We start from the raw sequence: 23,090 nt of genomic DNA on the forward strand, positions 1-23,090 counted from the left end.
TTTAATTAGGTCCTGCTTGTTAATTTTTGTTTTTATTGCAGTTGCTTTTGAGGACTTAGCAATAAATTCTTTCCTAACGCTGATGTCCAAAATGATGTTTCCTAGGTTTTATTTTTATAGGATTCTTAAAGTTTGAGGTCTTACGTTTAAATGTTGAGTTAATTTTTGTATATGGTGAAAGGCAGGGGCCAGTTTCATTTTTCTGTATATGGCTAGCCATCTATCCCAGTACCATTTATTGTAAAGGGAATCCTTTCCCCATTGCTTATTTTGGTTGACTTTGTTGAAGATCAGATGGCTGCAGGTGTGCAGCTTTATTCTGGGTTCTCTATTCTGTTTGATTGGGCTATGTGTCTGTGTTTGTACAGTACCATGTTGTTTTGGTTACTGTAGCCTTATACTATAGTTTGAGGTCAAGTAATATGATGTCTCCAGCTTTGTTCTTTTTGCTTAAGATTGCTTTGGCTATTTGGGCTCTTTTTGGGTTTCATATGAATTTTAGAGCAGTTTTTTCTAGTTCTGTGAAAAATGATATTGGTAGTTGGATAGGAATAGCATTGGATCTGTAGAGTGCTTTGGGCAGTATGGTCATTTTAATGATATTGATTCTTCCAATCCATAAGCACAGAATGGTTTTCTATTTGTTTGTGTCATTTATGATTTCTTTCAGCAGTATTTTGTAGTTCCCCTTGTAGAGATCTTTCACCTTCTTGGTTAGATGTATTCCTAGGTATTTGTGTGTTTTTTTTTTTTTTATGGCTATTGCAAATGGTATTGCAAATGGGATTGTATTCTTGATTTGTTCTCAGCTTGAATGTTATTGATGTATAGAAATGCTACAGATTTTTACACATTGAATTTTTATCTTGAAACTTTACTGAAGTCATTTATTAGTTCCAGGAGCCCTTTGGCATAGTCTTTAGGGTTTTCTAGATATTGAATAATATCATCTGTGAAGAGAGATAGTTTGACTTCTTTTTTTCCTATCTCAATGCCCTTTATTTCTCTTGCCTGACTCATTCTACAAAGCCAACATTTCATACCAAAACTTGGCAAGAAAAAAGAAAACTACAAGCCAATATCCCTGATGAGCATAGATGCAGAAATCCTCAACAAAATACTAGTGAACCAAATCCAGCAGCACATCAAAAAGTTAATTCACCATGATCAAGTAGGCTTCATTCCTCGGATGCAAAGTTGGTTCAATATATGTGAATCAACAAATGTGATTCACCACATAAACAGAATTGAGAACAAAAATAATATGATTATCTCAATAAACACAGAAAAAGCTTTCAATAAAATCCAACATCCTTTCTTGATAAAAACCCTCAAGAAACTAGGCCTTGAAGGAACATACCTTAAAATAAAAAGAGCTGTCTATAACAAACCCACAGCCAACTTCATACTGAATGGGCAAAAACTGGAAGCATTCCCCTTGAGAACTGGAATAAGACAAGGGTGCCTACTCTCACCATTCCTAATTCAACATAGTACTGGAAGTCCTAGCCAGAACAATCAGGCAAGATACAGGACTCTTTTATATGGACTGTGTATCATGTGACCTTACTAAAATTCACTTCTTAGTCCTTGTAGCTTTTTCCTAGATTACTTAGAAATTTTAATTTACATGATCATATAGTCTGTTACTATTTTACAGCTTTCTTTCTAATGCATGTGCAATTATTTATTTTTCTTGCTGTATTACAATGACTAGAACTTTCAGTACAATACTGAATAGAAATTGTGAGAATGGACATTTTTGTCTTGTTTCTCATTTTGTAGGGAAAACAATCAGTCTTTTACCATTAAGTATGATGTTAGATGTTGATTTTTCATAGATACCTTAAGTCAGTTTAAGAAAGCTACCTTCTATTCTTAGTTGTCTGAATTTTTTAAAAATCATATATTGGTGTTGAATTTTGTCAAAAATGATTTTACGACATCTATATGTTTTCCTATGTTCTGCTAATATGTTGAATTACATTGATTTTTTTAAAGTTAAACCATATCTTTCCTATTTGGTTTTATGATATATTGTCCTTTTATAGAGTTTAATTCAAGTTGCTAATAATTTGTTAAGGATTTTTAAAATCTATGTTAATGAGGATTATTGATCTATACATTTTTTCCTATATTCTTTGTCTCATTTTGATGTGAGATTAATATTGACCTCAGAAAAGTGAATTGAGAAATGTTCTCTACTTATATTTTTGAATGTTTGTGTAAGACTGGTATTATTTCTTCCTTAAATGTTTGATAGAATTCAGCAGTGAAGACATCTGGACACAAGACTTTCTTTGTAGGTAGATATTGAATCACAAAAAAAATTAAGTATGTGTAATGTGGGCCATTCAGGTGTCCTATTTCTCCTTTAGTTGTTTTTGTTATCTTTTATCTTCTAAGGAATTTTTCCATTTTATCTAAATTGTCAAATTTATTGCCCTAAAATTGTTTTTAACTTTATTTTTTAATGGCTGTAGTGTCTTCATTTCTTCTTGTTGATCTGAATGCCAGTCTGGTATCACTACCCCTCAGGCTGCAGAACTTCCTTTAGCATTTCTTATAATACAGGTTTGTTGTGGGGAATTCTCTGTTTTTGTTTATCAAAAATATCTTTATTTTTCCTTCATTTTTGTCATGTCCTGCCGTTTTTATACTTTTATGGAAATATAACTGACATACAATAAGCTGCACATATTCAAAATGTACAGTTTAAGTTTTGACATATGTATACATCCATGAAATAGTTACCACAATCAAGATAAATAATGCATCCATTACCTTCAAAAGTTTTTGTGCCCCTGTGTTTACTTCTAGAAGTTGTATAGTTTTGGGCTTCATATTAAAGTCTGTGATCTATTTAGTATTAATTTTTTGTGTATGGTACAGGTATGGATGTAGTTTCGTGTTTTTGCCTATGGATAATCAAATTTCTGCAGCATTTGTTGAAAACAATATCCGTGCCTTTACATCTCTGTGGAAATCAATTGGCTAAATAGATTTAGGTCTATTGTTGTACTCTCTCTTCTGTTCCATTGATGTCTTTTTTTTTTTAAATTAAAAATTTTTTTTATAGACTGGTTATGGTGGCTCACACCTGTAACCCCAGCACTTTGGGAGGCTGAGGTGGGTGGATCACTTGAGGTCAGGAGGTCGAGACCAGCCTGGCCAACATGGCAAAACCTGTCTCTACTAAAAGTACACAAAATAGCTGGGCGTGGTGGCGCGTGTCTGTAGTCCTAGCTACTCAGGAGGCTGAGGCAAGAGAATTGCTTGAACCCGAGAGGCGGAGGTTGCAGTGAGCTGAGATTGCACCACTGCATTCCAGCCTGGGTGACAGAACGAGACTCCATGTCAAAAAAAAAAAATTAATTTTTAGAAACAAGGGTTTCACTGTGTCATCCAGGCAGTGGCACGATCATGCCTCCTGCAGCCTTGAACTTCTGGGCTCAAGCGATCCTTCTGCCTCAGTCTCCTGAGTAGCTGGCACTATAGATGTGCACCACCACACCTGGCTAATTAAAAAAAAATTTCTTTTGGCCGGGCACAGTGGTTCACGCCTGTAATCCCAGCACTTTGGGAGGTCAAGGTGGGCAGATCACCTGAGGTCAGGAGTTCAAGACCAGCCTGGCCAACATGGTGAAACCCCATCTCTACTAAAAATACAAAAATCAGCTGGGCATGATGGTGGGTGCCTGTAGTCCCAGCTACTCGGGAGGCTGAGGCAGGAGAATCACTTGAACCCGGGAGCCGGAGGTTGCAGTGAGCCGAGATCGCACCATTACACTCCAGCCTGGGTGACAGAGCGAGACACCATCTCAAAATAATAATAATAATAATAATAATGTAAATTTTTTTTTTTTTTTTTGTAGAGACAGGGTCTCGCCATGTTGCCCAGGCTGATCTCAAACTCCTGGCTTCAAGTGATCCTCTTTCCTTGGCCTCCCAAAGAGCTGGGATTACTGGTGTGAGCCACTGCACTGGCCCCATTAATTTATTTGTCTATCTTTATACCATTGTTTTCATCATTGTAATATTATAATGAGTCTTGAAATCAGCTAGTATAAGTCTTCCACCTTTGTTCTCTTTCAAAGTTGTTTTGACTACTGTAGGTTCTTTGCATTTACATTTCAATTTTACAATTGCTTTGCCAATGTATGCAAAAAAAAACTGGCTTGAACTTTAAATGGTATTGCATCTCATCTGTAGAGCAATTTGGGAAAGAATTGTACCGTTAACAATTTTGTTTCTTTCAACCCATAAGCATAGTATACTTCTCTATTTACTTAAATCTTTAATTTTTCTCACCAATGTTTTATAGTTTTCATAGTGTAGGTCTTTCACATTTTTTGTCAGATTTATCCCCAAGTATTTGTATTTTGATGCTATTGTAAGTGGTATTTTAAAATTTCAGCTTCTGGTTGCTCATGGTTAGTATATAGAAAAATTGTGGCTATGTGAATTTTCACCTTGAATTCTGTAACTCTTCTAAACTCATTTATTAGTTCTGGTTGTTTCTTTGTAGATTCTATTGGATTTTCTATATAGATAATCATGTTGTCTGTTAATAAAGTCAGGTTTATTTATTCTTTTCCAATCTGGACACTATCTGTGTATCTCTATCCTCTCTCTCTCTCTCTCATCTATTTTCTCTCTTCATCCCTCCCTCCCTTCCTCCTTTTCTCCTTCCCTTCCTTCCTTTCTTGTTTCCTTATTGCACTGGCTCAAACCTCTAGAACAGTGTTGTCTAGAAGTGGTGAGAGTGTGCATCCTTGCCTTGTTTCTGATCATAGAGGGAAAGTATTCTCTTTCAGTTACATATGATGTTAACTAGTTGTTTTGTACATGTCCCTATCAGTTTGAATGCACTCCCTTTTATTCATAGTTTGCTGAGAGTTTTTTAAAAATCATGAATGAATGTTAGATTTTGTCAAATGCCTTTTCCTATTTATTGAAATGATCATATGTGGTTTTTTTATTCTGTTAATATGGTGGATTTTGTCAATTGATTTTCAAATATTAGAACAGCCTTGCATTCCTGGGATAAACTTCACTTGATCATAATATATTATTCCCTTTATATAATTTGGAATTATATCAGCTAAAGTTGTGTTAGGAATTTTTGCATCTATGTTTATGAGGGTTGTTGATCTGAACTTTTTTTATTGTAATATCTTTGTATGGGTTTGATATCAGGGTAATTCTGGCTCCATAGAACGAATTGGGAAATGTTCATTCTCATTTTCTGGAAGAGTTCGTGTAAAAATTGACATTATTCCTTAAATGTTTGCTAGAATTGATTAGTGAAACCGTCTTGGCCTGAAATTTTCTTTGTGGGAAGATTTGAAATTTTAAATAAAATCTACTTAGTAAATATAGGGCTATTCTGATTTTCTATTAATCTTTGAGTGACTTTTGATAGCTTGTGCCTTTCAAGAAATTTGTCCATTTCATCAAAGTTGTCCAATTTTTTGGCATAAAGTTTTTTATAATGTTATTTTTAAAAATCTGTATAATCTGTGGTGATATCACCTCATTTCTCTCAGTGCTGATATTGGTGATTTTTGTCTTCTTTGTTTTTTACTCTGATCAGTCTAGCTAGAGGCTTATAAATTTATTGATCAAGTATCAGATTTTCGTTTTATTGTCTTTTACTCTCTTTCTTTTCTTTTTACAGAAGTCATTGATTTCTTTTCCTATCTTATTTCCTTTCTTTCACAAAAACCTTGAATTTAATTTTCTTTTTCTAGTTTCTTAAAGTGGAAGCTGAGGTCATAGTTTTGAGACTTTTATTCTTTTCCAATATAGATGTTCAATACTGTTGATTTTTCTCTAGGTATTTCAGCTGCACTACCCAAGCTGTTGATATATTGCATTTTCATTTTCATTCAGTTCAAAATACTTTCTGATTTCCTTTTGGTTTCTTCCTGATCCATGATTTATTTAGAAGTGTGCTTGTTAGGTTCCAAACACTTGGGAACTTTTCAGATGCCTCTTTGTTATTTTTTCTAATTCAATTCCATTGTGGTCACAGTACATACATTGTATATTTGAATTCTTTTAAATTTATTTAGATTTTTTTGATGTTTTAAAATATGGTCTATCTTGGTAAATGTTCTGTGTGCACTGAAAAGAACGTGTGTTCTGCGGTTGTTGGGTGCAGTGTTCTATAAATGTCAATTACATCAAGTTGGTTGATAGTGTTATTTAAATTTTCTATATCCTTTGTGATTTTTCTGTCTATTCTATAAGAGCTGTGCTATACTTTGAACGTATGTATCCCTCCAAAATTTATATGTTGAAACTTAAACCCCAAAGGGATGGTATTAGGAGGTGGGGGCATATAAGGGGGAGATTACGTCATGAGGGTTCCACCTTTGTTAGTGTAGTTAATGCCTTTATAAAAGGGCTGGAGGGAACAAGGTGGGCCCTTTTTTACTCTTCCATCTCTTCTGCCATGTGAGGACGAGCAAGAAGGTGCAAGCCCTCACCAGACACCGAATCTGCTGGCACCTTAATCTTGGACTTCCCAGCATCCAGAAATGGGAGAAGTAAATTTCTATTATTTATAAATTGCCCAGTCTAAGGTATTTTGTCCTAGCAGTAGGAATGCACTAAGACAAGGCTTGCAATTTGTGTCTGTAAGAGTGGATTTGTCTACTTCCTTTTTCAGTTCTGTTAGTTTTCCTGCATTTATTTTGAAGTTGTTACCAAGTGCATACACAATTAGGATTATTATGTTCTCCTAATGAATTGATTCTTTTATCATTGTGAAAGGACCCTCTTTTTTTTTTCTTTTTTTTGAAACAGAGTCTCACTGGGTTGCCCAGGCTGGTCTCAAATTCCTGAGCTCAAGTGATCCTCCTGCCTCGGCCTCCTAAAGTGCTAGGATTACAGGCATGAGCCACTGCGCCCAGCCATGAAAAGACCCTCTTTATCCCTTTATTCTTTACTTTGAAATCTACTTTGGTATTAATATAGACATTCCTGGCTTATTTTAATTATTGTTAGCATGGCATATCTTTTTTACTTTTAACCGATTTGTATCTTTATATTTAAAGTTTGTTTATTTTAGGCAGCATATAGCTGGATCTTGCTTCTTTATTTTAAACCTGTCTAACAATCTCTTCTTTCGAACTAGGTTGTTTGTCCTGTTTTAATTTATTATGATTATTGATATGGTTGGGTTTAAATCTGCCACCTTGCTATTTTTTTTTATTTGTTCCATCTCTTCTCCCTCATCCATTTTTTTCATGTGGATTAATTTAGTATTTTTATGATTTCATCTTAATCTTTTTTGTTGCTTTATCATCTGTGGCTTTGTGTTGTGGGGTTTGTTTTTTTAAAATGATTGTCTGCCTTTAAGTCATATTATATCTCTTTTTCTGTAAGAATCTTAGAGCAGTATTCAGATTTTCAATTTCTCCCCTCAGGGTCTTTGTGCTATTACTGTCATACATTTTTTACTCTTACATGTGTTACAATCTCCAACATTGTTATTATTTTTGCTGGAAGTAGCCAATAATTTTAAAAATATTTTAATAATAAAAAGATATCTATTTTCCTACATATGTATTATTTCTATTGCTTTTCATTTTTGGATGTAAATTTAGATCTGGTATCATTTTCTTTGTGCCTTAAGGACTTCCTTTAACATTTCCTGTATTTTTGGTCTGCTAGTGATAAATTATTTCAGCTTTTATTTGCCCAAAAAAGTCTTTAGTTTGTCTTTTGTCTAAAAGATATTTATGCTAGGTAAAGAATTTGGGGTTGATGATTTTTTTCTCTTCCAGTACTTTAAACATGTCACTCAATTGTCACTAGTTTGCTCTGTTTCCAGTGAGAAGTCTGCTGTATTTCTCATCTTTGCTTTTCTGTATGTAATGCATCTTTTCTCTGTCTGCTTTTTAAGATTTTTCTCTTTACCATTGGCTTCGAGCAATTTAAACAATGGGCCTTGGTGTAATTTTTCTCTATGTTTCTTAGGCTTTGTTAGTTTCTTTTATCTGTGGGTTTATAGTTTTAATCAATGTATTATAGTCGTTTATCTGTGGGTTTACAGTTTAATCAAATTTGGAAAATTTTTGTTCGTAGTTTTTTCAATTTTGTTTGTCCCCGAAACCCCACCCCTTATCCCCCTGTCTCACTTACATTCATATTCAGGTTTTTTGGATTTATTCCATAGCTCACTGATCCTCTGTTCTTCCATATCTTCAAATTTAGTAATCATATCTTATGCAATTTCTAATCTATTAATAGTGGGGCATTGTTTTATATCACTTCTACATGTTTGATTTGGGTCTTTAAAAGATATCTTTCATGTGTATTATCCTTAACATTCTCATACTGTCCGTTACCTTCTTGAGCATACAGTATATAGTCATAACTGATTTATTGTTCTTTTCTATTTATTATTATTATTATTTCTGGGACTGAGTCTCACTCTATCACCCAGGCTGGAGTGCAGTGGCTTAATCTTGGCTCACTGCAACCTCTGCCTCCTGGGTTCAAGCAATTTTGCCTCAGCATCCTGAGTAGCTGGGATTACAGGCGCATGCCACCACACCTTGCTTTTTTTTTTTTTTTTTTTTTTGTATTTTTAGTAGAAATGGGGCTTCATCATGTTTGCCAGGCTGTTCTCGAGCTTCTGACCTCAGGTGATCCACCTGCCTCAGCCTCCCAAAGTTCCGGTATTACAGACATGAACCACCACGCCCGACCTCTTTTCTATTTATTCTATCATTTGTGTCACTCATGGGTCTGTTTCTATTGACAGATTTTTTTTTTTTCATTATGGGAAGCATTTTCTTACCTCTTTCCAGGTCTGGTAACTTTTGATTGGATGCCAGACATTGTGAATTTTACTTGTTGGGTATTCAATATTTTGTTGTCCTTTACATATTTGGAGAGATTTTTTGGATGCGGTTGTATTGCTTGATAACGGTTTGATTTTTCTGAGGCTTGCTGTTAGGCTTTGTTTGGTGGAACAAAAACAACCTTTAGACTAGGGCTAATTTTGCCTCATTTCTGAGGTAATACTCTTGTGAGTACTCTATCCAATGCCCTGTGTATTTCAAGGTTTTCCCCCTCTGACTGGTGGAAAAATGAATGATTCCTAGCTCTGTGTGAAACTTGGCAATTGTTTTGCTTATTCTCTTTTGGTGGTTCCTTTCCCGGTGTGTGTAGTTTCCTCAGATGAATGCACTGATTAGTATTTGTGTTACTTATTATAAAGAAAGGAGCGTTAATGCCTCCAGGTAAAATCGTGGACTTGTATGGTTTCTCCTTTCAATTCCATCAGTTTTTGCTTCATGTATTTTGAAAGTCTCTTATTAGGTATATACATATTTAAGGTTGTTATGTCTGCTAGATGAATTGACACTTTTACATTTTCATTGTATTCCTCTTATTCCTGGCAGTTTTCCTTGTTCTGAAGTCTACTTTGCCTGCTATTAATATGGTCACTTCAGCCTTCATTTGGTTATTTTTAATATGGTATATTTTTTCATCCTTTTACTTATAAGCTATGTATTTTATTATATTTAAGGTGGCTGTCTTGTAGACTAGATACAGTTGGATCTTTTTAAATGTTAATCTGAAAGCCAATTGGACAATCTGTCTTTTAGTTGGAGATTTTAGACAATTTATATTTAATGTAATTACTGCTATGGTTGAATTTGGCCTGTCATTTTATTATTTTATTATTTGTCTCCTCTGTTTTTTTTTTTTTTTTTTTTTAAGGAGATGGGATCTCACTCTGTCACCCAGGCTGAAGTGCAGTTGTATGATCATAGATCACTGCAGCCTTGACCTTCTGGGCTCAAGCAGTCCTCCCACTTCAGCTTCCCAAGTAGCCAGGACCACAGGCATGAGCCACTGCACCTGACATATCTCCTCTGTTTTTTTTTTTTTTTTTTTTTGAGACGGAGTCTCGCTCTGTCGCCCAGGCTGGAGTGCAGTGGCACAATCTCGGCTCACTGCAAGTTCCGCCTCCCGGGTTCACGCCATTCTCCTGCCTCACACCCGGCTAATTTTTTGTATTTTTAGTAGAGACGGGGTTTTACCATGTTAGCCAGGATGGTCTGGATCTCCTGACCTCGTGATCCGCCCACCTCGGCCTCCCAAAGCTCCTCTGTTTTTATTCCACTTCCTCTTTTCCTGCCTTCTTTGGATTATCTTAACATTTTTATTATATCATATTATTTTATCTATTAGCTTTTTGGCTATGTCTCTTTGTATTATACCTTTAAATTGTTGCTGTAAGGACTACAATACACATGCCTAATTTTTCACAATTCTACTTATTGTTAATATTTTACCACTTCAAGTAAAACATATGATTCTTCTAGGCCTGTAATCCCAACACTTTGGGAGGCCAAGGCAGGAGGATCATCTGAGGTCAAGAGTTTGAGAGCAGCCTGACCAACACGGAGAAACCCCATCTCTACTAAAAATACAAAAATTAGCCGGGCATGGTGGCACGTGCCTGTAGTCCCAGGTGCTCCTGGGGCTGAGGCAGGAGAATCACTTGGACCCAGGAAGGCGAGGTTGCAGTGAGCTGAGATTGCGCTACTGCACTCCAGCCTGGGCAACAGAGCAAGACTCCGTCTCGAACAAACAAACAAAACAAACATGATTCTTCTAACCAGATAAGCCTTTTTACTCCCTACCTTGTATGTTAAAATTGTGATATGGATTACATCTACATGCATTGAAGATCCTCTTCCCAGACAATGCTATATATTTTTTTCAAGAGTCATACGTATTTCATATAACTTAAGTGGAAAAAAAATGATTTTTTATATTTAATTAATCGTTTACCATTTTTTGTTGCTGTTCCTTCATCCCTGAAGCTCCAAGTTTTCCTCTGGCATTATTTCCTGTCAACCTGAGGAACTTCCTTTAGCATTTGTTTTAGATAGATTAGGTCTGTTCGTGACAAATTCACTTAGTTCTCCTTCATTTGTAAAGGCCTTCATTTTATCTTTGTTCCTGAAAGATATTTTTGCTGTCTGTAAAATTTTGGGTTGACGCTAATTTACCACTTGCAGTATGTTCTGCTGTTTTCTGGTCTCCATAGTTTCTGATGATAAATTTATGGTATTTCAAATTGTTCTCCTCTGTGTAATTCTTCATTTTTTTTTCCTGGGCACTGTCAAGGTTTTTTCTTTGAGGTTTTTAGCAGTTTGATTGGGATATGCAGAACGTGGTTTGTATTGTGTTTTTTCTTTTTAATTTATCCTCTTTGTGGTTGCAGAGTCTCTTGACTTTGTAAATTTGTGACTTTAACCAAATTTGGGAACACTTTACTCAATACTTCCTTAAATATTCTTTTTTTTGGGTGCTGCTGTCTTCACCTTCTCCTTTAAGAACTCTGTTGATGGCCAGCCGCGGTGGCGCACACCTGTAATCCTAGCACTTTGGGAGGCCAAGGCGGGCAGATTGTCTGAGCTCAGGAGTTCGAGACCAGCCTGGTGACACCCTGTCTCTACTAAAATACAAAAAATTAGCCGGGTGTTGCAACGTGCGCCTGTAGTCCCAGCTAGAGGACGGGAGGCTGAGGCAGGAGGATCGCTTGAACCTGGGAGGCGGAAGTTGCAGTGAGCCAAGATCGTGCCACTGCACGCCAGCCTGGGGGACAAAGCGAGACTCCATCTCTAAAAAAAAAAAAGAACTCTGTTGACAAAAATATTTAAGCTTTTGATATTATCCCTAGATCCCCAAAGCTCCGTTTATTTTTTCTTCAGATTGATCATTTGGGCAGAATGACGGATTTATTTCAGAATGTTTGCTGTCCATGCCCACTATGTACTGCCTTAATCCAGTCAGTCTTTGGGTCAACATCAGGAGTTAAAACACAAAAGTGAATACCAACTGGGAACCTCATCTGCCATACTGGTCTTTATTCAAATTTTGACTTCCTTTCCAACCCACCTGCTATTATTGACTTTTCAAAGTCTTCAGGTAGTTGCTTTTAAAATTTTGTCCAGAGGTTTTTTTTTTTTTTGTAATTTATAGGGGGGAGAGAGAGAGAGAGAGATGCATAGTGGGTTTACTCCATTTCAGGTTTACATTAGATTTATTCATTTTAAAATTTAGAATTTTTTTCTATCTGGTACATGTTGCATAATTTTAATTGCTATGTCTTCTAGTTTACTAACGGTTTCTTTTGCAGTGTCTCATCTGCTGTTAATCCCATCTAATGTATTTTTCATCTCAAACATTGCATACTTCATCTCTTGAAGTGTGATTTGGATCATATATGTATATATGATTCATTAAAAGTTATTATAACTCCATAACATATGTTTAAGAAGGTAGAGGAGAGACTGACCATGGTAAGTAGAGATATGGAAGACTATCTCTATATCTATATATAGTCTTTGTATCATATATGTAGTCTATATATATATACATGTAGTCTATATATAATATATAATCATATATCCAAAGACTCTCTCTCTCTATAGTATATATATAGTGTATATATGGTATATATATAGCGTATATATATGCAGTGTACTATATATAGTATATATAGTATACTATATATAGTATATATACAGTATACTATATATAGTATATATACAGTATACTATATATAGTATATATACAGTATACTATATAAAAATATATACAGTATACTATATATAAATATATAGTATATATATATACAGTATTTTATATAGTCTTGGTCTATTATTATCTATGTCACTTCTGGCCAGTTTAGCTGGGTTTAAGAACCATAATCCAGGTGCTGAGTTTGCTGTTTGTTTCCACACTCCTTCTGTGGACAGAGCTGGGAAATATTTTTGTTGTGAAGACAAAATGTATTATTGTTTATACTGATTTTTCCAATTCAAATTTAGGATTACAGAATTTACTTTTTTGTTTTTATATTTTAAAAATCTCTTTTATGCTAAAATTTTTAAATTTCCATCTGCCTTAACACATTTCTTTTATATATATTGACACTAACAATGAAACGACCGAAAACACTTTAAGATTTCTTGCAGTTCTCTTTGTTCACAATGTATATCTAATTAGGATTTACCACCATATTGCCGGTTTTCTCTTAATAATGTATATTCAACTAACGATTGACCATTAAATTACTGTGCTTCAGGTCTTTTAAAAGAAATCTTATTTGTGCAGTTAAGCTACCAAATCAATATGTGGTTAATTTTGTTTGCCTAATTTTGCTTTCACATTTTAGAGATTGCTTTTTAAGTTAATTTTGTTGCATAATTTAATAAAATGTGTATATGGGTCCAGAGAAAGGATTGGCAAACTACAGTTGATGGGTCTTATCTGGCCTGTGACCTGTTTTTATATGGTCTTTGAGCTAAGAATGGTTTTTACATTTTTAACCAGCTCCTACAAACACACACACACACACACACACACACACACACACACACACACAGAGAGAGAGAATTATATATAACAGTGACTATATATGGCCTACAAAACCTAAAATATTTACTGACTGGCTCTTTACAGAAAAACTTTGTAACCCCTGTTCTAGAGTCAAATCTGCAAAACAAGGTACATTTTGAGAAATCATCCATGTTCCACCTCTAACCCTGTCTCCTCCATTCTGCTCCCCTCCCTTCCTGTTTTTGTTTTTTTTTTTTTTTGAGACGGAGTCTCACACTGTTGCCCAGGCTGGACTGCAGTGGCTCGATCTCGGCTCACTGCAAGCTCCGCCTCCTGGGTTCATGCCATTCTCCTGCCTCAGCATCCCAAGTAGCTGGGACTACAGGCGCCCGTCACCATGCCCGGCTAATTTTTTGTACTTTTAGTAGAGACGGGGTTTCACCGTGTTAGCCAGGATGGTCTCGATCTCCTGACCTCATGATCCGCCAGTCTCGGCCTCCCAAAGTGCTGGGATTACAGGCGTGAGCCACCGCGCCCGGCCCCCTCCCTTCCTTTTAAGGCAGTCTTATTTATTTACTTATTTTAGTTTCTAGTTTGTCTTCTTATTGCTTCTTAGTGGAAGCAAACACACACACATGTTCATATCACCTTTCTTACTTTACACACTTTTTTTCTCCCACTTTGGATTTTTTTCACTGAACATTGTGTCCTGGAGATCGCTCCGTAGCAGGATAGGTTCCTCATTCTTTTTTACAACTGCATAGTGGTCTAGAGTATTAATGTACTAGAGTTTATTCAGCCAGTCCTTTCTCGATGAACATTGGGTTGTTCCCTGTTTTTTATTTTTACAAATAGTGCTGCTTTCAGTGGCATTGTGCTTATATCTCTTTGGGATTTTGCCAGTGTAAGTTTAGGATTAGTTCTTAGAAGTGGGGTTGCTGGGTCATGCATATTGCCGAGTAACGACGCATATGTTATTTTGCTCAAAGTTGTCTAAATCCTTTCTGCACAGGGCTTGTACCATTTGCATTTCTGGCAGCCATATGTAGATACCTAACACCCCTAGAGCCACCTAACAAGGGTGTTGCAAAACTTTGGGATTTTGTTAATTTGATAGGCAAGTAATGGTATCTCTGTGTGATTTAAATTTTCATTGCTTTTGTTACGAGCAAAGTGGAAGGACCATTTCCTTTTTTTTTTTTGAGCTCTGTTTACTTGCCCGTTTTTCTGTAGAGCTATTGGTCTTTTTCATCTATTTTTAGGGACTGTCTATGTATTACAGATAGTGACCTTTGCCTGTAATAGAAGTTGTAAATATTTCTCCTACTTGTCTTTTTTACTTTATTTATTTATTTACTTGCTTGCTTTCTGCCATCCCAAAATATTTTTTTTTAATTATTATTGTTTTTATATAGTCCAGTTTATTCAACTTTTCTCTTATTGCCTCTGGGTTTGGAGTCATAGCTGGGAAAGTTTTCCCTAGTACCAGGTTGTAGAGAAATTCAATCATGTTTTTTCTTATAGTTATGGTTTACTTTGTTTAATGTAAATGTCAGTTGCTTTTGATAGCCACCATCCTATGTGACTGGCGACTTCTGCTTTTGCGAGTTTAAACCAAAGCAGTGGGCCCTGTGCTACCTTTCCACTTTGCCTTGCATCTTGGCATGGGAAGAAGACAATGCATTTATTATTGAGAGTTGCCCAAGATCTCACAGCTCCATCCTAGGGACTCTAGCTCTGGCTGGCTGGGGAGGAGAAGGTTTACAAGCATCGGGCTCGTATGCGTCAGGCATTTAGCTGGGCACACCACCCTTACTTCCTCAGCTGGAGGTCCTGTTGTTACCCCTACTTTACAGGTATGGAGACTGAAGAACAGACGGAAGTTACTTGCCCAAAATTATGCAGCCAGTAATAGGCTGCCAGGCTCAGGTCCCCAGGGTGTCTGCCTAAGTGCTTGGGCCCTCCCACTTGGCATCTCACCCCTGCTCATCCAAGGGCCAGGAGAGGCCCCACCCACCTCTGGGCTCTTGTGAGGCTGCAGCGTGGAGCACAGTCCTGCTGTGCTCCCACCTCCCACCAAGGTCTTGAAGCAGCTTTCCTTTGTCTCCATGTCTGAGGGGCAGGGCAGGGGCTGGCTCAATCAGGGCCATGGGAAGGACCTGTGAGTGAATGTCATCTCACCCGGGGGTCCTGGGAGAGCCAGTGGCAAAGGTTTTTGTGTGTTGCCTCAGCCCTGCATGCCAGGATGTTGCTGGGAGCCGGAGGACCCTGGATTGCTACTTTGAAAGTAGTCGACCTTTTGTTCATTCACTCATTCATTTATTCATTCGCTCACTTATCCAGCATCAATTTGACACACCTTACTGATGCCTGCAGGGGGAAGACCCAGTGCTAGCCAAGGGTGACCCAGAAATGTGGGCAGCAGGGCGTCTGTGCCAGGAGCTCACAGTCCTGCGGCGTAGGCAGGTGGCTGAGGTGGGCAGCTAAGGGAGCACAGGGTTGCGTGTGAGCCCAGAGCAGTGCCTCCCCACCTCCTGTCCTTCAGGTCTGGATGCAGAGGACTGGCAGCATGGGGTGAGGGATAGCTGGGTGCATCTGCCAGTCCTTTCTGAGGACCAGGAGTACTTAGAGGCTCAGAGGTGTGGTTGGGGCCCTCGTGTTGATGACTCAAAAACTAGACCCAGGAAGGGAACGAACCTTCCCCAGGCACATAGTAAATCTGTAGTGGGCCAAGATTGGAGCTCAGTGACCACCCCCAACCCCGTGCACTCTGGAAGTGGCAGGAACCCAAGGCTGCTCTGGATGAGTCGGCAGCAGCCCAGCGTCCCCCAGGTTTGCTGGTGGGCCGAGTGGTGGGCAGATTGTAGGGACATAACCCCTGCATGTGTCATGATCGATCTTCTGTTCTCCCCAAGACCATGTCCCTGCTTCTCTACCAGGGGCCCGCAGTTGCCAGAAGAGTCTGAGTGAGGCTCCCTTTTGGATCCAGCTCATTAGGCTCGGGTAGTACCGTCCCATGCCAGCTGTTGGTGTAATTAAGGTTGCCATAAAACCCACCAGCTAGACACACAAATGGCTCCTTTGCTCTTTCCTGGGGCATGAGCAGTTGTGAAGGCGAGTGAATCATGTTCAGCGGCGATCACTTCAAAGGCCAACCTTCCACTTGCAGCCACATTATTGGCAGGGATTGCCCATAACATGGCTTGTTTCCCAGCCATTCACTTTTATGACACCCTAATGAATTGGGCCATTTCCATCCATTCTCAGAAAATGTATGGAACAACTGTTTTGGTTCTCCTCAAAAAGTTTGTCTTGGGAGGCAGGTGGTGTGTTGGCAGGGGCACGCAGGTAGTTCTTGGCTCCTGGGCAAGTTGCCTGTCTCTGAGACTTCATGTCCACCGAGAGAAGCTACCTATGGGGCTCTTGTCATGAGATAACTTATGTGAACCCCCCCAGCCAGGGGTCGGCACCTAACGGGCACTCAGGGAGTGGCAGGGAGGGCCGTCATCTTCCTCATCTTTTCCCTGGGTCAGCCTCTTAGGGATCGAAGTGTTGAGGCTGATGGGGGCTGTGATATCAAGGCCACGTGGGAGGATAGAGCAGGCACGGGCATGCAGAATCCAGTGCGTGGAGGAAGGCAGGCAGCCGTGCCGTGAGGGGCAGCTTGTCTCCCTGTTCTGCATTCAGAAGACTGTTTTTTCCACCCCTGGATCATTCTTTAGGCTTCAGGGGGCCCACTCTGAAATCTCCCTAGTTGAGAGTTGCTTTGGAAGAGGCTCAGAGAAGAACGGACATCTGTTGCCCACCCTCCCCCAGGAATTACAGAGGCAGGAATTGGCCAGCAGGAGAATGAACTGTGGGTCCCAGGGAAGCCGTGGGGGTCGGAAGAGGCTCCACCATGCCCTGGCCATGTGACCTTGAGCAAATCCCTACCTCTTCCTGGGCCTCAGTGAACCTCATCCAGAGAATGGGTCTCAACCTCCTCCTCCTCTAACCTAAACTGAAATTATGGAGTGACACATTTAATGTGAATTTGACGTATACATTTTAAGGAGGATGACAGAAAATATGTCTGCAAAATTTGAAAGGTATGAATTCCAATTAAAAAGTCAAGATGGCTCATTTTGAGCTGGCGGGGCCCAGGGACTGAACGGTTTATGCTGCAGCCACATGGTGGCGCCCCAGGAACTGGTAAAGGGACCGGCTGGCCCCTGCGACCAACTTGAGACCTTGCTGCGCTTCCATGGCTGCGAGTGGGTGCCCAGCATGTTATTTCCATATTGTAATTAAAGTCCTGTCCTCTGTGAGTTTGTTAAGTGGAGCTACTTGCTAGTCCTGGTACTGGGACCCTTCTCCATCCCCCCACCAGAGCTGGATACTTGAGAGCAGAAGCTGAATGTGATAAAATCCTCTAAGAAAGCAAAACAACTGCTCAATACTTAATAAAGTCAGTTTATGAGACAGGAGACTGTGAAGTATCGGTGATGATGCTAAAACAATACAAAGTGTCGTTAAAGCTAAAATATGTCCTGTGATTCTGGCTTTATGGTCTGTCCCCAAGCACACTTGCTCCTGCATTACTGTGGCTCCTCTGGGACAACAATCTGGGACTTTGCAAGCTATGAATTATGTGACGTCTTCAGAAGCAAGACCCACTCAAAGCATGACCCCAGTGTTGATGGATGTCAGCATGCTCTCGAGGTGCCCTTGGCGAGTCAAGGGCCCTTCCCTTAGCGCTTTCCCTGGGATCCTGCTGCTCTCAAGGGGTGATAGGAATGCCTCTCTGGACCCATGTGGCAATAGAGCAGGGGGGCTGAGAAGTTGACAGACACTGGACTGGGCGTGGGGCAGGAGGGTCCATGATTCCATATATGGCTTGGGGGTGCTGCTCAGCCTGGGTGTGTGTGGCCCAGCATAAACTTCACTAAACCTGCCTGCCCCCTGGGTCCTTGGCCTTCCCTGCGTAGGCGCCTGTCCGTGCTCCCAGGCCTGCCAGCATGACTGGTGTCCACTCTTGCAGGTGATGAGAAGCTACAAGGCGACCATCCAGCAGACCTTGGACATCCTATTCCTCCGGGAAGGCTCCGAGTTCCTGAGCAGCACAGATGCTTCCACCCGGGACTCGGCTGACCGCACCATTATTGCCTGGGATTTCCGGACCTCTGCCAAAATCTCCAACCAGATTTTTCACGTAAGAAATCCCATTTGGCATTGCTGTCAGTTTCAGCCACAGAGCGTATCCATGTAGTTCTGGTCTGTCTGAGGTCCCAAGTCCCTTCTGTGGGAGGAGGCTCGCTGGACTGAAATCTCCAGGATGGGGGTAGTCAGGTCTCGGCCTGCCGCACACATGGAGAGCTTGCTGTGGGCTTCCAGATGCAACCTCCTTCTGCTCTTCTTGTGCCAGCACAGCCACCTCACAGGGTAAGGGTCTGGGGGGCAGTTCAGTCCAGATCAGTGGGGAACGTGGCAGTGCAACCTGAGAAACCCCACCCTCCCACTGCCACCACAGCCAGCTACTCAGAAGGGGTTTCTGACCCTCAGTGGCATTGGCAGTTGATGTAGCCCAGGAGTTCAGAGCAGGGGCCCCACAGTTAGAACACTTGCATTAAGGTTCTGGATTCACTAGGACCTTACAAGGCGGAGAGCCTTGGGCCTGCTATTTAGCCTGTTTGATTCTCACTTTCTTCATTAGAAAATAGTTTTGAGAATTAAGAGAGACAGAGAATGCTTGTAAAGGGTATAGCACAGTGTCAGGTACAGGGAGTGCTTCTGTGCTTTAACTGTCATTACCACCACCACCATCAACATCACTATCACCACCAGTGTCATCACTGCCACCATCATCATCGCCATCAGTACCACCATCAGCATCACTGTCTCTATACCCACCACAACCACTGTTGTCATTGTCACTACCACCACTGCTGTCATCACCACCATCATCACCACTACCACCACCATTATCACCAGCACCAGCACCATCAGCATCACTACCACCACCAGTGTCATCACCGCCACCATCACCAGTACCACCATCAGCATCACTATCTTTATACCCACCACCTCCACTGTCATCATTGTCACTACCACCACTACTGTCATCATCACCATTATCACCACCACCATTATCACCAGCACCATCAGCATTACTATCTTTATACCCACCACCTCCACTGTCGTCATTGTCACTACCACCACTACTGTCATCATCACCATTATCACCACCACCATTATCACCAGCACCATCAGCATCACTATCTCTATACCCACCACCACCACTGTCATCATTGTCACTACCACCACTACTGTCATCACCACCATCATCACCAGCACCACCGCCATTATCACCAGCACCACCACCACCATTATCACCAGCACCACCACCACCATTATCACCAGCACCACCACCATCAGCATCACTATCTCTATACCCACCACCACCATCACCAGCACCAGCACCAGCACCGTCAGCATCACTATATACCTACCACCACCGCTGTCATCATTGTCACTACCACCACTACTGTCATCACCACCACCATTGCCACCACCACCACCATTAGCACCATCAGCATCACTATCTGTATACCCACCACCACCACTATCACCATTGTCACTACTACCACTCCTGTCATCACCACCATCATCACCAGCACCAGCACCAGCACCATCAGCATCACTATCTCTATACCCACCACCACCACTGTCGTCATTGTCACTACCACCACTGCTGTCATTACCACCATCATCACCATCATCACCACCACCACCACCGCCATCAGCATCAGCATCACCATCACCATCATCATCTCTATACTCATCACCATCACCATCATTGTCATCATCACACCAGCACCATCAGCATCATTATCTCTATACCCACCACCACCACAGTCATCACTGTCACTACTACCACTCCTGTCATCACCAGCACCACCGCCATGATCACCAGCACCACTGCCATCAGCATCACCATCACCATCTTTGTACTCATCACCATCATTGTCACCACCGCACCAGCACCATCACCACCACCACTATTATCACTAGCACTGCCACCATCAGCATCAGCATCACCATCTGTATACTCACCACCATTACCATCATTGTCATCACTGCCACCTCCACCACCGTCCTCTTTATCTCCAGCACCACCATCATCGTCACTGTCACCATACTACTCTCATCCTTACCACCACGCCATCTCTATCACCACCACCATCACCATCATCACCACCGCCATCTCTATTATATCATTATCATCACCACCACCACCACCGCTACCGTCATCATTGTCACCACTACCACCGCCATCATCATCATCATCTTTTGAGATTTCAACTAACCCAAGACTATTCTCTGAATTTAAAACTATATGTCATGTGTATATGATATATGTGGGTGTACATGAAATATCTATCCTGCGTACACCTTCTTTTCCTCCCTGCCTTTTCCTTGTTCTCAGTGGGTTCTAAGTGACTCTGAGCAAACCTGTTTCTAGACCTCCACTGCAGGGTGTCCCAGGGCAACCCACTGGGCAGGACAGGCCCTTGCAGGGAGCTGGAGGGGCACATCTGGCCTCTGAGGGTGTCCTGCCTCCAGGAGCCCAGGGGAAGTGAGGCAGATGAAGGTGCCTTGTGCCTGAACTGTAGTTACACTCCACACTGTCTGTGCGGAGGGAGCAGGTGCTCAGCCTGGCACCATCACACCGGGAGCTCGTTATCTGGCCATGGCAGCCTCTGTGCCTCTGATGGGCACATCAGCCTGCAGCTGTGCTTCCTGCTGCTCCCCACTTTGCCCTCTGAGTTTGGGCTCACTTAGAGAGTGTGGCCTAGGGACAATAGTTAGAACAATGTAAAGCCAGCTTGAGGGGGTAGTTTTTAGGGGTGCTGCCTGTCAATGAATCAGTGAGATCTCGCGCCCCCTGTGTTTTGAGGTTTGTGCCTGCATTTCTTTTCTCATTTGGCCACTTACCTCCTCACTTACTGTGCATTTTGGCTGTGTGGGTCCCTGGGCTGGGCTGGGCTGTCCCTGAGGGCTCACTGTGGAGGTGGACAGATGGGCATGTAGATTCCTTTTCTATCCTTGTGTGATAAATTACACAAATTTGGTGGCTGGAAGAACACAAACTTGTTCCCTTACAGTTCTGGAGGCCCGAAGTTCGTAATCTATATTAAGTATGATTGGGCTGAAATCAAGGTGTTGGCAGGGTGTGCTCCCTCTGGAGTGTCAAGGGGAGAATCCTTCCTGCCCTCTTCTGGCTTTTGGTGACAGCCGGCATTCCTGACTTACAGCTGCATCTCTCCAGCCCTCCAAGTAGCGTCTTCATACCACCTTCACTGTCTGTCACATCTCTGCGCCTTCCCTTTGTTTCTTTGTTTCTTTTTTTTTTTTTTTGTAGGGATGGGGTTTTGCCATGTTGCCCAGGCTGGTCTCGAACTCCTGGGCTCAAGAGATCCGCCCGCCTCAGCATCCCAAAGTGCTGGGATACAGGCGTGAGCCACCACACCCAGCCTTGGCTTGCTTTCTATAAGGCTGCACGTGACTGCATTTAGTGTAATATAGGATCATCTCCTTATCTCAGAATCCTTAGTTGTGTCTGCAGAGACCCTTGGTTTTGACCCTGTAAGGTAACATTCTACAGGTTTCAGGAATTAGAACATGGGTATATTTTGGTGGGCATTTTCCTGCCTGCCACAGGGACACAGGCAGGTTGTAGAAGCTGGGAAACGTGGAGGAAACTGGATTCCCCTCCAGCCTCCAGAAAGAAGTGCAGCTCCGCCAACATCTTGAGTTCAGCCCAGCGAGGCCTTTTTCAGACTTCCAACTCGCAGGAATGTGTGATGTGAAATGTGTGTGTCTTGAGCCACCAAGCTTGTGGTGATTTGTCACAGCAGTGATAGGAAACCGATGGAGACACCCAGCCAGGGTCTGGGAGCAGGCCCCAGGCCCCAGAGCAGAGTGCCGGGTGGGGGGTGTCTTCTCTGACCCATTTGTGGCTCTGCTGTTCTCAGGAGAGGTTCACCTGCCCCAGCCTCGCCTTGCACCCGAGAGAGCCCGTGTTCCTGGCACAGACCAATGGCAACTACCTGGCCCTTTTCTCCACTGTGTGGCCCTACCGGATGAGCAGACGGCGGCGCTATGAAGGGCACAAGGTACTTCTGTCCTTGTACCCCAGGCGAATGCTGAGCCCCAGCCCCAAGCCTCCTGGCAGTCCTGGATATGGGCCCTGGGGTGCATGGAGCCTCTGTCTGGGCGGATCCTGCTTTCTGTTTCCTGGGTGAGCACATGCCATGTGGCTGGCTGTCTCTTCAAGTCCCTGAGCCACATCTGGTCCTCACCCCAGGCCCCAGGTACTGGGCAGGAAGCAGTAGTTGGCTCACACAGACAGGTCTCAGAAGTGGGGGCGGGAACAGGACAGAATGGTCATGGGTATCATTTCTGCATCCTTCCCTTTCCGCACTGAGGCCAGCCTTGCTGGGGTGGAAGGGGCCGGGGGCTTAGTGACTGTCACTGAGGCCAGACCCCTCAGCTGGGCTGGAGCTGGTCCTGCTGGATCTGCTGAACTGGCCTTGGGATGTGGGCCCGCATCAGGGCTCTACAGCCTCATGGGCGGGACTTGGGCTTTGGCCTCAGGGGCACAGGGTGCGAAGCCCAGCTCTGCTCCGTCAGCTCGGGGCTTCAGCCTGCTCCTCTGTAGAATGGGC

General features: G+C 41.8%; 1 protein-coding gene across 5 annotated transcripts in view; it reads left to right on the plus strand.

Moving 5' to 3' along the window:
* Positions 1 to 23,090, plus strand: part of WDR25 (WD repeat domain 25) — a 154,526-nt gene that overhangs the window by 130,895 nt on the left and 541 nt on the right. For all 5 annotated transcript variants that reach the window (XM_024231334.3, XM_024231333.3, XM_024231335.3 and 2 more), the window contains exons 5-6: positions 18,404 to 18,574; positions 22,398 to 22,538. In XM_024231334.3, coding sequence (XP_024087102.1) covers positions 18,404 to 18,574; positions 22,398 to 22,538 — 312 coding nt within the window. The remainder of the gene's footprint in view (positions 1 to 18,403; positions 18,575 to 22,397; positions 22,539 to 23,090) is intronic.

The sequence above is a fragment of the Pongo abelii genome, chromosome 15 (assembly GCF_028885655.2).
Source record: "Pongo abelii isolate AG06213 chromosome 15, NHGRI_mPonAbe1-v2.0_pri, whole genome shotgun sequence".
Taxonomy (NCBI): domain Eukaryota; kingdom Metazoa; phylum Chordata; class Mammalia; order Primates; family Hominidae; genus Pongo; species Pongo abelii.